Genomic DNA, 16,063 nt, shown 5'->3' on the forward strand with positions numbered 1-16,063 from the left:
AATCTATCTTTGGCCCCCTCCTATTTCAACAACAACAACAACTTGTATTTATATAGTGCCTTTAACGTAGTAAAACGTCCCAAGACGCTGCACAGGAGTATTATAAGACAAAAAAAATTGACACCAAGCCACCTAAGGAGAAATTAGGGCAGGTGACCAAAAGCTTGGTCAAAGAGGTAGGTTTTAAGGAGCGTCATAAAGGAGAAAAGAGAGGTAGCGAGGCAGAGAGGTTTAGGCAGGGAATTCCAGAGCTTCGGGCCTAGGCAACAGAAGGCATGGCCACCAATAGTTGAGCGATTACAATCAGGGATACTCAGGAGGGCAGAATTAGAGGAGCGCAGATACCTTAGGGAGTTGTGGGGCTGAAGGAGACTACAGAGACAGGGAGGAGCGAGGCCATGCAGGGGTTTGAAAACAAGGATGAGAAGTTTGAAATCGAGGCACGGCTTAACCGAGAGCCAATGTAGGTCAGCGAGCACAGGAGTGATGGAACCCTGGACTTGATGTGAGTTAGGACAGGGGCAGCAGAGTTTTAGATGACCTCAAGTTTACGTAGGGTAGAATGTGGTAGGCCAGCCAGGAGTGTGTTGAAATAGTCCGGTCTAGAGGTAACAAAGGCATGGATGAGGGTTTCAGCAGCGGATGAGCTGAGGCGGGGCAGAAACAGGCAATGTTACGGAGGTGGAAATAGGCGGTCTTTGCTATGCTGCGGATATGTGGTCGGAAGCTCATTTCAGGGTCAAATATGACACCAAGGTTGCAAACAGTGTGGTTCAGCCTCAGTCAGGTGTTAGGGAGAGAGATGGAGTCAGTGGCATGCAGAGGTTTGGATGACCTCAATCCTTGCACCATCATCCCTTTTGCCATTTAATCTCTCCTGCCTTCCATCCTATAACAGACCTTCCCTTTTGTTTCCTCCCCGCCCCCCTTTCCCTGCCTTTGTGCTTGATTAAAACCTATTACATCTCTAAATATTTCCAGTTCTGATGAAAGGTCATCGACCTGAAATGTTAACTTTGTTTCTCTCTCAACAGATGCTGCCTGACCTGCTGAGTATTTCCAGGATTTCTGTTTTTATTTCAGACTTCCAACATCCACAGTATTTTGCTTTTGTATTCCTGATTTTAGATGGTCTGTCTTGGGAAAGATACCAACCAGAGAGCAAATAAATTTCCACTGAGAAGGAAGAAAAATCAGAGGTAGTTATCCCAAAGCGCACTAACACACTTCAGAGCAACATTACCTAGCTTTTGGATTAGTTCATCCCAGTGCCTTCTCGCCTAGGCATGGAGTAAGACATGACCAGAGCAAGAAAACAAGAAATAGCTAAAACAATAAGATGGAGTCTGGGCGCCCCGATGTCTCAGTTGGTTGATGCACTTCCCAATGCAGATCTGAGCCAAACAGAGCTGGAATGTCCCACATTTGACCCTTGACCTGTTGAGGCTTTACATTTGACTCAGTGCCAGGCTCAGAGGTCATGATCTCAACCCTGATCGTTATTCCTGATGGAATACGCGCACCAAATGCCTAATTACAGCAGCTTACCACAGCACTGGATATTGGGACAGGTTCTGATAGGACGTGCATTCGAAATTTGCAGTAACAAACCAGTGAGCTGTGTAACAATAAGAATAAAACCATGAGTGAATCCATCATAGACAAGTCAGACTGCCTGAGTGGCCCACCATGAAAATATTAGAAACAATTAGCTGACAGAATATGCGTGGGCAGTTGGAATGGATGCGGAATGCAAAGGCTTACTCACCCTGCAGGGTGAGAAAATGAAGTATCTAAATTACCCCACATTCCTGTAAAGATTGGATTATGGAGCCACTGAAGCAAGGACCAGACCTGTGTCTGATTCCAATAATATTAATTGTTACTGTGCAGCAAAATATCTGTTGTCATCTCACCTGTTGTCATCTCACTTCAGTCACTGCTTTAACTGTGCCAGTAAATAACTCTGGCACATCCACTCCCCCCCTCCGAGCTCGTGTACTGGAACAAATCCTCCCCATTCATTGCGGAAATGTGCCATGTGCTCACTCTGAATTTCTAAATTATCCGATGACACCAAACTTGGGAGTGTGGCAAACAGTGAGGATGATACCAATTGACTGCAACAGGACATAGAAAGGCTAGCTGAATGGGCAAACAAGTGGCAGATGGAATTTAATACAGAGAAGTGTGAGGTGATGCATTTTGGCAGAAGGAACAGGGAGAGGCAATATACACTTAATGGCACAGTTTTAAAGAGTGTGCAGGGACAGAGAGACCTGGGAGTTAATGTGCATAGGTCCCTGAAGGTGGCAGGACATATTGAGAGAGTGGTTAGCAAAGCATATGGCTTCATAAATAGAGGCGTTGAGTACAAAAGTAGAGAAGTTATGCTGAACTTTTATAAAGTGCTGGTTAGGCCACAACTGGAGCATTGCATCCAGTTCTGGGCATCAAACTTTAGGAAGGATGTGAAGGCACTTGAAAGGGTGCAGAGGTTTACCAGATTGGTTCCGGGGATGGGGGATCTTAGCTACAAGGACAGGTTGGAGAAGCTGGAATTGTTTTCATGAGAGCAAAGGAGGTTGAGGGGTGATTTGATAGAGGTGTACAAGATTATGACGGGTTTGGATAGGCTAGACGGGGAAAGGCTGTTCCCACTAGTTGATGGTGTAAGGAACAGGGACACTGATTTAAGGTTTTGGGCAAGGGGTACAGGGGGGATGTGAGGAAAAAAAATTTACGCAGCAAATGGTGAAGACCTGGAACTCGCTGCCGACAGAAGTGGTGGAAGCGGAGACACTCAGTGTTTTCAAGGGGAGACTGGATAGGCATTTGAGGGAAATAAACTTGCAGGGCTACGGGGATAGAGCGGGGGAATGGGACTGACTGGATTGTTCTACAGAGAGCCGGCACGGACTCGATGGGCCAAATAGCCTTCTTCTGTGCCGTATGACTCTATTATCTATGACTATGACTCTGATACCTCCGCATGTTGCACATGTTAACCTGTTCACAGGATAGTTCAGACTCACAACAGGGGATGAGTTGAACTCAGGAACATACTGTACAACAACAGGTCAGGGAAGTTCAAGGCAAAGACTACAAAATACTTCCCAGAAAATAGGGTAAAATCTTGGCATAGTGGTGGCGGGAACACTCAATTAATTCAGGCTCCTTTACACGTACATTTTAAGAAATAATTTTTAAAAGCCTTACAAGGATTTCTTAAAACACAGAGACTGGATATCATGATTAAGTTCATGTTGACCTCAGATTCGGTTCAGCACTCTGAAACAACGCAAAATACCCTTGGAGCTGAGCCTGCTGTAACCCTCAGTTGCTGCTTTACCAGTACACCCAGATGGAAAGCTGCAGGGAATATCAGTGTGATCCCTGAAACACAAATCTGATGAAAAGGAGAAAAATCAATGTAAATTTCAGCACACACTGAAAAACTTTGGTAATTTTTTGAGGGACGTGAAGGGTCAAAAGTTTGATAAACTACATTATCTATATGAAGCCATTTTGAGAATTCAATAATTACAATTTTCAGAGAAAGTGCTCAGGAGTGACCACGTCCAAGTTTATAAAAGAGCTGAATCAATGCCAGCATAGATACGTTAACTCCAGGGTGCCCCAGCATCCCTGCCATTAGTTTGAGAAATCATCCCCTTACACCTCAGTTGCTAAACTCTACATTGCCTAGCTACACTCACACCTTCATTACTAAACTCTACAATACCTGGCTAAACCCTTTTCCTCACTCATTTCCCTACGGGTTCTAATGTGTCTTTTATATGGTCCAAGGTCCCTGTATATATTTAATACTTGAATTTTCTTCATGACTCGTGCTTCTATGAAATCTTGTTGTTATATAGATTCTGGAGCTAAAATGGCAGGATGCAGAATTTGTCTTAAAGTCTTCATTGGTGAATAATTAATTTGGCACATTACATAATCCCCATAATATTTCTACCTAACATAAATCCCTCATCAGACCTATTGTGTCTTTCAAGTGCTACTTCCATAGTGTAAAAATGCCTTTAGCGTTGCCTTGAGCTTCCGTTTACATTTTCTATTTCAGTTGCCTTATTGGCTTTTTTGACGGTCATTTCAGTTATCCTCAACTGCCTTTGTCTTCCACCTACCTCTCATTATTTTTTGCTTGTCTGAATCTTTCAAAGTATTTTTTTAGTCTTTGAGTTGGTTTTGGCGCCTCATTCTGCTCTCTGGCCATTCATGCTTTCTAATTAATTTTGGTCTCCTTGTTCAATATTGGTTGTGCTTTTTACTCTCTTTTTCTGATTGACACACTTTCTACATTTCTTAAAATGATCTTGGAACGATTTTAATGTTCCTTTTATTATTTTATTTTCTAGTTCTGAAAACCAGTCTTCTCATGGCTCCAGAGGTTTGCCCTGACTGCTGTGATCTTGGGCCATGGCTATTATTACAATATAATCAAATTGAACTGTACCACAATCCCCAGATCCAAAGAATTCACCTTTTTTCAGGCTACTAAAAGTAATGTTGGGCTGCTAACTCTAATACAGCATCCTCCACCGATGCCCACCTACATCCTCACCAAAAAAGATGTCATCAGGACTTTATGGAGGATTAACACTGAAGAGGGCTCCAGGCGGTGAGAAATTTTGGACTAAAGCAGTAATGGGCACTACACAAACATTTATATCCTTATCCAGAGTACACAAAGTGACTTACAGGAGGAAGGCGGAAAATGAAATTTAAATTACACCATTCACGTGGAGGAGTTTTGAAAAGAAGGAAGGAGCCACATTGTGCAGGGCAGTCAAGCAGAGCAGATTCAGAGGGAGGTACAACGAACAGGTCCATTCATGCAGAGAAGATTCAAGGGGAGGCCCACTGAGCAGGACAGTCATGCAGAAGGGACTGCACGGAATTACAGTGAAGGGGACATTCACACAGAGGGGGTTCAGGAAAGGAGGAGGCACAGTGAGCGGGAGATTCCCACGGAGGGGTTTCGGGGAAGTACATTGTGCACAACATTCCCACAGAAATAGCTCGGGCAGTGTAGAGAACAAGATGTTTATACTGAGGAGTAGTAAAGGGAAACAGGAAGCAGAAAATGAACACCTAGGACATTCAGAGGAGATAAGGTCAGCAGGGGAGATTCACACTCTGGACATTTGGGGGAGGTACATTCACACCTGGAACATACAGAGGAGAAAGGGACTCGCATCCAAGACATTCAGACGGAGGTTCAGTGAGTAGGGTATTTGCACTGGGACACTGAGGTGTCATACTTACTCAGTAACAAAGGGTTAAAACTTAGCTGTTTTAATGAAGGCAGATTAGGATAAATAAGAGAATGAAGGCCATTAATTTGCTACTAGAGTTTGCAGTGTGTGTAAGGATTGTGAATTGATTCTCCATTATTGATAGATATCAAAAGTGTGTGGGCTGGCACTGAAACTCACAGGTTATTCCAGTTTTCGATTAATGGTACTGGTTAAGGGCAATGGCTGTAACTGGGCCGTTTTCAGGTAGGTCTTTTAAGCTACTCACTCAAATCAAAATTGCTTAAAATTGGCTCCTGCGGCATGTTTGAACTGCAACAGCTTATCTCCTGTAGTAGGACAATGTGTTTTTAAAAATATAAGAAATATAGTCATGTAAGCAGCACTGTCATCATTTATGTACAAGTAGTTTAACAGCAGCTTCCCAATATTGGTCGCTTATCCCGCAATACACAATGCAAATGGAAATGCAATGATATGGAGCTATAATCCTCACCTACAGTAGCTAACCGGTTGACATGATCCTAACTATTTGAGTACCCAAGCTTCCAAGATAGCATTTTGGAACTGACCAGTCACACTTGCAGCGTGGCTTTCACTATGTTAGTTTGATCCTTTCATATGCCTAATATCTGTGCTATTAGGGCACAGCGATCAAAGGGTTGTTTCTGCTACTATCTGACACGCTGAAGTAGATCATGAATGGTATGTTGATAGGGTTAGCTGAAGTAGAGTGGGAGGAGACTCGTGTGGGGCATAAACACCGGCATGGGCCGAATGGACCTGTTTCTGTGCTGTACACTCTTCGTAATTCCATGAATTCTTCCAAAATTGAAAGGCTTCACTTTCTGGGAACCAATGAAGCTCTTGTAATATGACCAGCTTGTAAGTAGACATTCTGGTAGCCAGTCCATACTTCTAGCCACACAAATTTAAAATACAATAGTCGATCTCCTGTGGCATTGCGCACAGGGAGTCACGACAAAGAAGTCTTCAGCTGAAACAAGGTGAGAGGGGCAAGGGATAATTAGGCCAAAATGCGCAGACACAATTCAGTCCCCAATTTAAAGTAATACATTCTGTCTTTATTTTTATATTTCAATTATAATTACATAGAAAATAAAGGAGAGGATGACAAAAGAGAATACGAGGAGATTAAGAGAGAACTCAAAAAACATTAGGAAAGCAAAAAGGAACTACAAAATTAAATTATCAAAGAATATAAAAAGAAATAGTAAAGTATTCTACAGACACGTAAATAACAAAAGGAAAATCAGGATAGGGATAGGGCTACTAAGGGATGCACAAGATAAACTCACAGGTAATGACAGACAAATGGCAGAAATATTGAATAATTACTTTGCCTCAGTATTTATCAGTGAGACTAACAGGGTGGAAGTGACATTAGAAGAAGAGATCAAAAATTATATCAAGACATATAAGATTGAAAGGGGGGAGATAATTGGTAAACTAAGTTAAACTTAGAGAGGATAAAACCCTTGGTCCTAATGGATTGCATTCACGCATACTAAAAGACGCTAGGGAAAAGATAGTAGAGGCACTATTACATATTTATAAAAAATCATTAGAAAACAGTATAGTGCCAGAGGACACGAGGACAGCTAATGTTATTCCTATATTTAAAAAGGGAGAAAGAACAAGTACAGGGAACTATGAAACTTTACTCAAAGATGTCATAAAAAAATCTAGAAACAGAAAATATAATAGTCAAGACAGATTTCAAAAGGGAAAGTCATGCTTAACCAATCTTATTGAATTCTTTGAAGAAGTAACAGAAAGAGTAGACAAGAGTAATGTAGCAGATGTAATATACTTGGATTTTCAAAAGGCCTTCGATAAGGTACCACATAGTAGATAGACACATGGCTAAGGTCAGAGTATATGGAGTCAGGTGACAAGTAGCAGAATGGATAATTAGCTGGCTACAAAAGCAAAACAGAGATTAGGGGTTAAAGGTAGTTACTCAGAATGGTGGAAGATGAGACATGACATTCCACAGGGATTGGTGCTGGGACCAAAGCTGTTCACCATTTACATAAATGATTGGGCTTGAGAATTGGAATTTTAAAATTTGCAAATGACACCAAATTGGGGGCATAGTTAATACTGTGGAAGACTGCGACAAACTACAAGTAGACATTAATAAACTTGCAGAATGGGTGTGTAAATGGCAAATGAATTTTAATATAGATAAATGTGAGGTGGTGCATTTTGGTAGGAGAAATAAGGAGGCCACATACTCGTTGGAATATGAGTGTCTAAATGGGGTAGAGGAGCAAAGTGATCTAGGGGTACACGTTCACAAATCATTAAAAGTAGCAACGCAAGTTAACAAGACCATGAAAAATGCAAACAAAGCACTAGGGTTAATTTCTAGACGAATAGAATTGAAAAGCAGGGAAGTTAAGTTAAACTTGTATAGAACCTTGGTTAGATAGACCACACTTGGAGTACTGCATACAGTTCTGGTCTCCATATTATAAAAAGGATATAGAAGCACTGGAGAAGGTGCAAAAAATATTTACAAGGATGATACCAGAACTGAGAGGTTTCAACTATCATGAAAGACTGAATAGGCTGGAGCTGTTTTCTCTAGAAAAGAGACATCTGAGAGGTGACTTAATAGAGGGCCTTAAGAGTATGAAGGGGTTTAATAGAGTAATCTCCACTGGCTGGAGTCATACCTAGCACAAAGGAAGATGGTTGTGGTGACTGCAGGTCAATCATCACAGCCCCAAGACATCGCTGCAGGAGTCCCTCAGGGCAGTGTCCTAGGCCCAACCATCTTCAGCTGCTTCATCAATGGCCTTCCCTCCAACATAAGGTCAGAAATGGGAATGTTCGCTGATGACTGCACAGTGTTCAGTGCCATTCGCAACTCCTCAGATAATGAAGCAGTCCATGCCCGCATACAACAAGACCTGTGCGACGTTCAGGCTTGGGCTGATAAGTGGCAGGTAACATTTGCATCACAGTGCCAGGCAATGACTATCTCCAACAAGCGAGAGTCTAACCACCGCCCCTTGACATTCAACGGCATTACTATTGCCGAATTCCCCAACCATCAACATCCTGGGGGTCACTATTGACCAGAAACTTAACTGGACCAGCCACATAAATACTGTGGCAACAACAGCAGGTCAGAGGCTAGGTATTCTGTGGCGAGTGTCTCACCTCCTGACTCCCCAAAGCCTTTCCACCATCTACAAGACACAAGTAAGGAGTGTGATGGAATACTCTCCACTTGCCTGGATGAGTGCAGCTCCAACAACACTCAAGAAGCTCAACACCATCCAGGAGAAAGCAGCCGGCTTGATTGGCACCCCATCTACCACCTTAAACATTCACTCCTTCCACCACTGGCGTACCGTGGCTGCAGTGTGTACCATCTACAACATGCACTGCAGCAACTCGCCAAGGCTTCTTTGGCAGCACCTCCCAAACCTGCGACCTCTTCCACCTAGAAGGACAAGGGCAGCAGACGCATGGGAACACCACCACCTCCAAGTTTCCCCTCCAAGCCACACACCATCTTGACTTAGAAGTATATCGCCGATCCTTCATCATTGCTGGGACAAAATTCTGGAAAACTTTACCTAACAGCACTGTGGGAGTACCTTCACCACACGGACTGCAGCGGTTCAAGAAAGCAGCTCACCACCACCTTCTCAAGGGCAATTAGGGATGGGCAATAAATGCTGGCCTAGCCAGTGACGGCCACATCCCACAAACAAATAAAAAAAACATAGAGATGTTTTCACTTGTGGGGGTTGGAGGGGGGAATCCAAAACTAGGGGCCATAATTTTAAGATAGTCACTAATAAATCCAATAGAGAAGTCAGGAGAAATTCTTCAGCCAGAGAGTGGTTAGAATGTGGATCTTGCTACCACATGGAGTAGTTGAGGCGAATAGCATATATGCTTTTAAGGGGAAGCTAGATAAGTACATGAAGGATATGCAGATCATGTTAGATGAAGTAGGGTGGGAGTTGGCTCGTATGGAGCATAAACACCAGCACAGACCAATTAGGCCGAATGGCTTGTTTCTGTGCTGTAAATTCTATGTAAGTCTATGTAATAAATTACTACGTCTACATTTATAATAGAAATTGGTTATGAAAACTTGTTATGCTGTAATTTCACCCTCCTGTCAGTAGCGACACTGCAGCATCTCCACTGGTGGGAGACTGCAATTACAGTGAGACAAGTTTACACAGGCAGTTTCCACTAGAAATGTGGACATGGGAGTTTATACATAGAAACATAGAAGATAGGAGCAGGAGTAGGCCATTCGGCCCCTCGAGCCTGCTCCGCCATTCAATGAGATCATGGCTGATCATCCAAATCGTGGAAAAAGGTGACAGAAAGTGCATGCAAACCCAAGATTTTTAATAACAGATATACGCTCTACTCCAAAACACCTGCAGACATTACCTTCTCAAGGGCAATTAGCTTGCTTACCAATCTTTAAAGTTGGTTAACATAAAGCACATTAGGGTAAAGGATATGACCAGAGCACACAGTTACATCCAAGTAAACTCACCTATATCTGTACAGTGCAGGGATTAAAACTCTGTGTTAATATCCATCATTTAAAGGGAATGGCAGCTCTGATTTGATTTACTCCCCAACATTATCAGCTTAACGACGAGTGGACAAGCGGTAACTCACTCAGTGCATGGCGAGGGGAGGAAGAGAATGCCTTTAAGGGGATACTACTGAAATTTGTTACAATAGAGACCTGTACTGCAATACATAAAGGCATATCTGGATGTAAATCATGTGTTTATGAATTGTGAGAGAAGTCTGGTAGCATTAACACTTCCAGCAACACACACACAGCCACATATGCCCCCATAGAAGTGTGTACATATGTTCCTCGATAGCATTAAAAAACCTCAGACCAATAACTATATTGCAATGCTTCCTCCGAGCACACTTAAGCCAGCTCGATTTACCTCATTTCATTCAGCAGAAAAAGATACAGTATACACACATCCCCAGGGAGTGCTCTCACCAGACACAGAGCGAAGGGCCGTCACCACTCATAAATCCATCGGTATTGCCTTGTTTAAGAAGCTGCATAATGTATGCAATAAACCACACAACTGCAGTGCACTGTAAGAACAGGAGACTGCAAGATATGACAGGAGGATACTGATGGGACTGGACAGAGACCACAGGACAGAAATTGTGATGCTGCACTGCTGGCATGGAGCTTTACTATCACAAGCATGAGTCGGAAATGGGGCAACAACACTGAGCCCCAATTTGGCATCTCATAGTCGTTTTTTTTTAAGCAAGGCTCCGTGCTGGCAGCAGAGTCTCACAATTTCTGCCCTACAGCTCAAACACATATGCTGCACTTAAGCACTCAAATAAATACAAGATTAATGCAGAAAGGACAGATACCCTAATGGACACACAATATAAATATATCTATATATAATTCTCTTCAAGTATAGTGTCAGTAATATATAGAAAGTAACTGATTGTCTGAGTGCTGTAATCAAGGAGTTCAGTTGCTATCATGAAGTGCAGAAGTGAAGCTCCAATGTATAATAGCAAGTATCACAAATACAGAGAGGTTTTGAGGGGACTGTTTTGATCAGTTAATTTTCTTCGGACATCACTTCTTTTGTCAAGGGCATGTGTCAAAGCAGATATAGGAACATAGGAACAGTAGGCCATTTAGCCCCTCGAGCCTGTTCCACCATTCAATGAGATCATGGCTGATCTGTGACCTAACTCCTTAGACCCACCTTTGCCCCATATCCCTTAATACCTTTAGTTGACAAAAATCTATAGGAACATATCAATGGCTACGATATTCTATCCAGCTGATGCTTGATAAACTCCACACTGAAGGATTATATTGTGATATGATCATTATAGGTCTACCAAATTTAATCTGCAGTTAATTACCAAGAAATAGCATAGTGTATGTATATATAGTATATAACGCACAACATACATTAAGATCTTAAGAATACCACCAGATTTCTTGACAGTACCATTTTCAAAGTGCATTGTGATATACAGCTAATCAATTGGTTAACATGCTGCGCAGTGTTATCTCTCTGGACATTCCTCCTGCACAAGCCTTGTGTTAATGACAGTGAAAGGGCTCTTTTCAGTTCCTCTTCATCCCATTTCGGGCTGCAATGGCTGTCATAATTACAGCATCACATTTTACAATTACACGCATCACTACAACGGAAACCACATTGTTGGATTATCGTCTGCTCTACATATTGCTGCACAACACACTCGTATCAAAAAGAAACAGTGCTCTTTAATTGGGACAGGTGAGGACCATTACCTGTCTGAATCTACATCATCAGCAATAGAAAAAAATAACAAAAGCAAAAGCACACACAAAACCACAGAATGGCCAGAGACCGATATCCACACATTGAACATCTTGAGCTTCTGTCCATTCTGTGCTAACCCAAAGCTGTTGGCCTGCTTTCACTGGCACACTGCAGTGTGATTCAGCACACACTTTACACTGTTCAATACCCTTCAGTTCACTTGTAAAATAAAATCTAATTGGCAGAAATGATTCCGTAACACTTGCTTTAAAGGGTCAGCAGCGTTCTAAACAGCCAGCCGCAGTATTTTGTGAAGAAACCACTGCACTTTCAGTTTTAAAAAAAATTTTGATGAAAAAATACTCCCACAGTTCTGCAATGGTTTCCTAATTGTGGATCTCAAACAGTCTCCTCCTGGAAAGGAACAAGAAAGCAGTCACTTTCAGCTGAATTTGCCCCACTGCCTGGCAAGTCTGCTTCAGACATGCTTTGCGCAGTCCCCTGCAGCTGGGACAGTCAGTCGCACTCAGTTCAAACCCTATAGTAAACCATGTGACATAGAGCTGTCTCTCAGACACATCTGCATTCCAGTCTTTGACATACACAGCTCTTACCTGCTGCAAAGCCTCCATTTCCCATCCGTTAATATTCTCACACAATGAGTGATGTCCTGGTGTCCCCTCAACAGTGACAAAGAGATGCTGCGATGATGACCGCCTCTCCCCCTCTGTCCGTGTTTCCATCCCAAGGTCTGCAGTGAAACGCTGCTCACAGCTCCTGCATCAGCTGCCGGCATCCACTGATCCCATCATCAACACAAATTTGTCATACATCAAGCGCACAACTCCAGGTTTTTTCCCCGTCGGTAACACAAAAGACGGCAACCTGCAGTTTCTATAGAGAGAGTCTCAGCAGTGGACTGTGTATTTGAATGTGTCTCAACCACACAGCAGGTTCCTTACAGCCAGCCAGTGTGCATCACATCGGCCTATTTATTCAGCACCCTCCCATCCATCATTAGACAAACTGCTCCCCCTTCAGCCACAGCATACGACGATCCCAAGCTGCAGTGCAGTGTCGGAGATGTACCTGCTATCCTATTGCTCCCCTATTTGGAACAAATCAACATTAAAACCCACCACTTCATGGCCACCTTCTGCAATCCACCAATCCAGCGTTCCTCTCAGAGCTGGCCTATCAGCAGGCAATGTGTGCCCGTTGCCTGGGTTACAGTATTAGAATGCTGTGTTTGCTATTGATTAGAGAGGTTAGCACACTGCAATACAGAAACGCAGTCCTCAGCACACTTCAGCAATGATCGCAGTCACCGCAACCGCTCCTGCCGAGATCCCAGCGAATAGCACAGCCTGCGACTGCAGTCCGAACAGGGTACCGTGAAAACAAATTCAATCCCCGCAGGGCAACAGTGACAACCTGCAGCAAACACAGGAAACTTATCGGCAGTCCACAGACTATGGGGCAGAACAGCATCAAAATTCATCCACAGCAGCCTGCAGTTTCATGTGCACTGCTGGGACTCCGGAGCAGCAACAGAATAAAAAGGAACTTCTGCTACAGGACCAGTATTCCATTTAAAGCATACACTCAATAATTACCATCAATTAAAGGCATTTTTCCAACGCCACTGCTCTAAAAAAAATACATACAACATCGCATGTAGAAGGAACTGCTGTTTCAGTTCTCAGAAAGAGCCGGCTGTGGGTTCTCAATCGGGTAGCTGGCAGCTTTGTCCACAAGCAGCTATCAATACAATAAACCACAATCAGTAAGCTTGCTGCTCCTGCCTGTCTCTCAATAGCGCTGCTATTAAAACAGAACTGGGCAGTGAAAGAAAGAACACCTTGTGTACAACGTTCCACAGAGAAGCTGACAGGCATTGCGCACACATACTATACTGTCCAACACTGCCTCACTACATTTTTTCTAAATAGGAAGACTTAACCATCCTAGAACATAAAATTTACAGCACAGAAACAGGCCAGTCAGCTCAACTGGTCTGTGCTGGTGTTTATGCTCCATACGAGCCACCTCCCACCCTACTTCATCTAATCCTATCTGCATATCCTTCTATTCCTTTCTCCCTCACATACTTACCGAGCTTCCCCTTAAAGGCATCTATGCTATTTGCCTCAACTACTCCCTGTGGTAGCAGGTTCCACATTCTAACCACTCTCTGGGTAAAGAAGTTTCTCCTTACAGAGTACTCCAAGTATGGTCTAACCAAGTTTCTATACAAGTTTAACATAACTTCCCTGCTTTTCAATTCTATTCCTCTATAAATGAACCCCAGTGCATTTTTATGGCCTTTTTAACTTGTGTTGCGACTTTTAATGATTTGTGCACGTGTACCCCTAGAACCTCTACGCCATTTAGACACTTAGGGCTGGAATTTGTCAATGGGGATGTGATGGAGGCGGGACTCCCACTTTTTGGGTTGTAGTCCCGCCTCCATCGATTTGTGGCCAACCCACACGATTTTCCCTTGATTGATCTTGTTGAGCCCACCCAGCGGGCTCAGCAGGCCAATTAAGGGACACCCGGTTACAGGTGACATCAGGGACTGACATTTCATCTGTCAAGAGCTTTTGACAGATGAAATATCAGCGTCTGACAGCTCTGTTAAGCTGTCAAACACTGACAATCTGACTTCTAACTTGAGTCCTTCTCCACAGACTCAGTTAGAAATCTCTCCAGAACAGAAAGCAGAGGCTGCAACTTTTGACAGCTCGCGGTCATTCTGCTTTCTGTGCCGGTGAGATGAGGGACTCCCGAGACCTGAAGGAAGGAAGGCTGCATTAGTAAGTAAAGGTAAGTAAAACTTATTTAAACACTTTACACACACCAAACACACTTTCAATTCAATTTCTATTCAAATCGCTTTATTGGCATGACAAGGTACATCTTATGTTGCCAAAGCATCGAAAAACATTTATGGTTGAACACATAAACGCAGATCTATCCATACAGTGTATAAACAGATATATCCCTGAGTGTATAAATATACATTCATATAATTTGTATATACTCTTTTCTTAGATTTAATGGTTGTCCCTCTGTTTATGGCAAGCTGTAACATAGTGTGCCGCTAAGGTTACACAATTTCTCTGCTCCCCTAGTAGGTATGGGAGTTTTTGGTCGTCATTCAAATTTCTGAATTCAGGGCATATTTTTGTGAATTTTGGGTAGAAATTCTCCCTTATGCCCTGATATTTTCCACAAGCTGTGAGGAAGTGCATCTCTGTCTCCACCACTCCCTGACTGCAGTGAGAGCACATCCTGTTCTCTCTTGGCAGCCAGGTCTGTCTGTGTCTGCCTTTTTCGATAGCCAGGCTATGCTCACTAAGTCTGTACATAGTCAAGGTTTTTCTCAATTTGCTATCTTTTACTGTGGTCAGGTATTCAGCCATGTTGTATTGTCTGTTTAGGGCCAAGTAGCAATTGAGTTTGTTTTGGGTTTTTGTTGTTTCTGTCCAATATGACAGATATTTTTCCTTTTGCTCAGTGACAATTGTGTTGGGTCGAATTCTCTGTGCTACGATGTCACTGTCCTGGGGCTGGTTATTGTTAGCAGTGTTAGTAGTTACTTCACTGAGTCCCAGGACTAGTTGACTGAGGGTATTCTTCTTTATGATCCTCTCTTGGCATTTCAGGGTTGCTCATTTTTAGGTGTTTCCAAAATTTGGTGGCTCTTTTTTGGATAGTAATTATTAATGGATATTGACCTAGTTCTGCCCTGCATGCATTGTTTACGGTTTTCCTTTGAGTCCAGAGGATACTTTTACAGAATTCTGCATGTAGGATCTCAATTGGGTGTTTGTCCCATTTTGCAAATTCTTGTTGTGTTAGCAGTCCCCACACCTCACTGCCATAGAGTGCAATTGGTTCAATTACTGATTTGAAAATTTTGAGCCAAATGCTAATTGGGATTTCTATTTGGATTGATTTTTTAATGGCATAGAAAGCCCTTCTTGCTTTCTCTTTCAGTTCATTCACAGCCAGATGAAAATTTCCCATAGAACTGATTTTTAAGCCCAAGTATGTGTAGTTAGTGGTTTGTTCAATTTTAGTTGTTCCTAGTGTGAAATTTATTCTGGGTCCCTGATGTCTGGATTTTTGCTGGAACACAAGGACTTTGGTTTTTTGGGGGTTTATTGTCAGGGCCCAGGTCTGACAGTACGACTCTAGCTGTAGACCCTCCTTAGTTGGTGACAGCAGAACCAGGTCATCTGCATAGAGGAGGAATTTAACCTTGGATTCATATAGGGTGAGGCCGGGTGCTGTAGATTGTTCAAGTAGTTTTGCCAATTCATTTATGTAAATATTAAAGAGTGTCGGTGAGATGGGCGAGCCCTGCGTCACACCACGCCCCTGTGGGAAGTACTTTGTTTGTTTGTCTCCAATTTTAACTGCACATTTATTGTTTGA

At 42.8% G+C, this 16,063-nt stretch overlaps 1 protein-coding gene across 12 annotated transcripts in view; it reads right to left on the reverse strand.

The window, feature by feature from the left end:
• tspoap1 (TSPO associated protein 1) overlaps positions 1–16,063 on the reverse strand; it is a 333,678-nt gene that overhangs the window by 220,884 nt on the left and 96,731 nt on the right. For 4 of the 12 annotated variants that reach the window (XM_085964436.1, XM_085964445.1, XM_085964435.1 and 1 more), the window contains exon 1: positions 12,232–12,734. The exons of 2 other annotated variants lie outside the window; for them this stretch is intronic. In XM_085964436.1, the coding sequence (XP_085820562.1) occupies positions 12,232–12,360 (129 nt within the window). In that variant the 5' untranslated portion in view covers positions 12,361–12,734. Of the gene's footprint in view, positions 1–12,231; positions 12,738–16,063 lie in introns of those variants that run through there. 6 more of the 12 variants (XM_085964440.1, XM_085964439.1, XM_085964443.1 and 3 more) reach the window with 4 other exon arrangements.

Source organism: Somniosus microcephalus, chromosome 22 (assembly GCF_052327205.1).
Source record: "Somniosus microcephalus isolate GS21.2 chromosome 22, FLI_Smic_1.0, whole genome shotgun sequence".
Classification (NCBI taxonomy): Eukaryota; Metazoa; Chordata; class Chondrichthyes; order Squaliformes; family Somniosidae; genus Somniosus; species Somniosus microcephalus.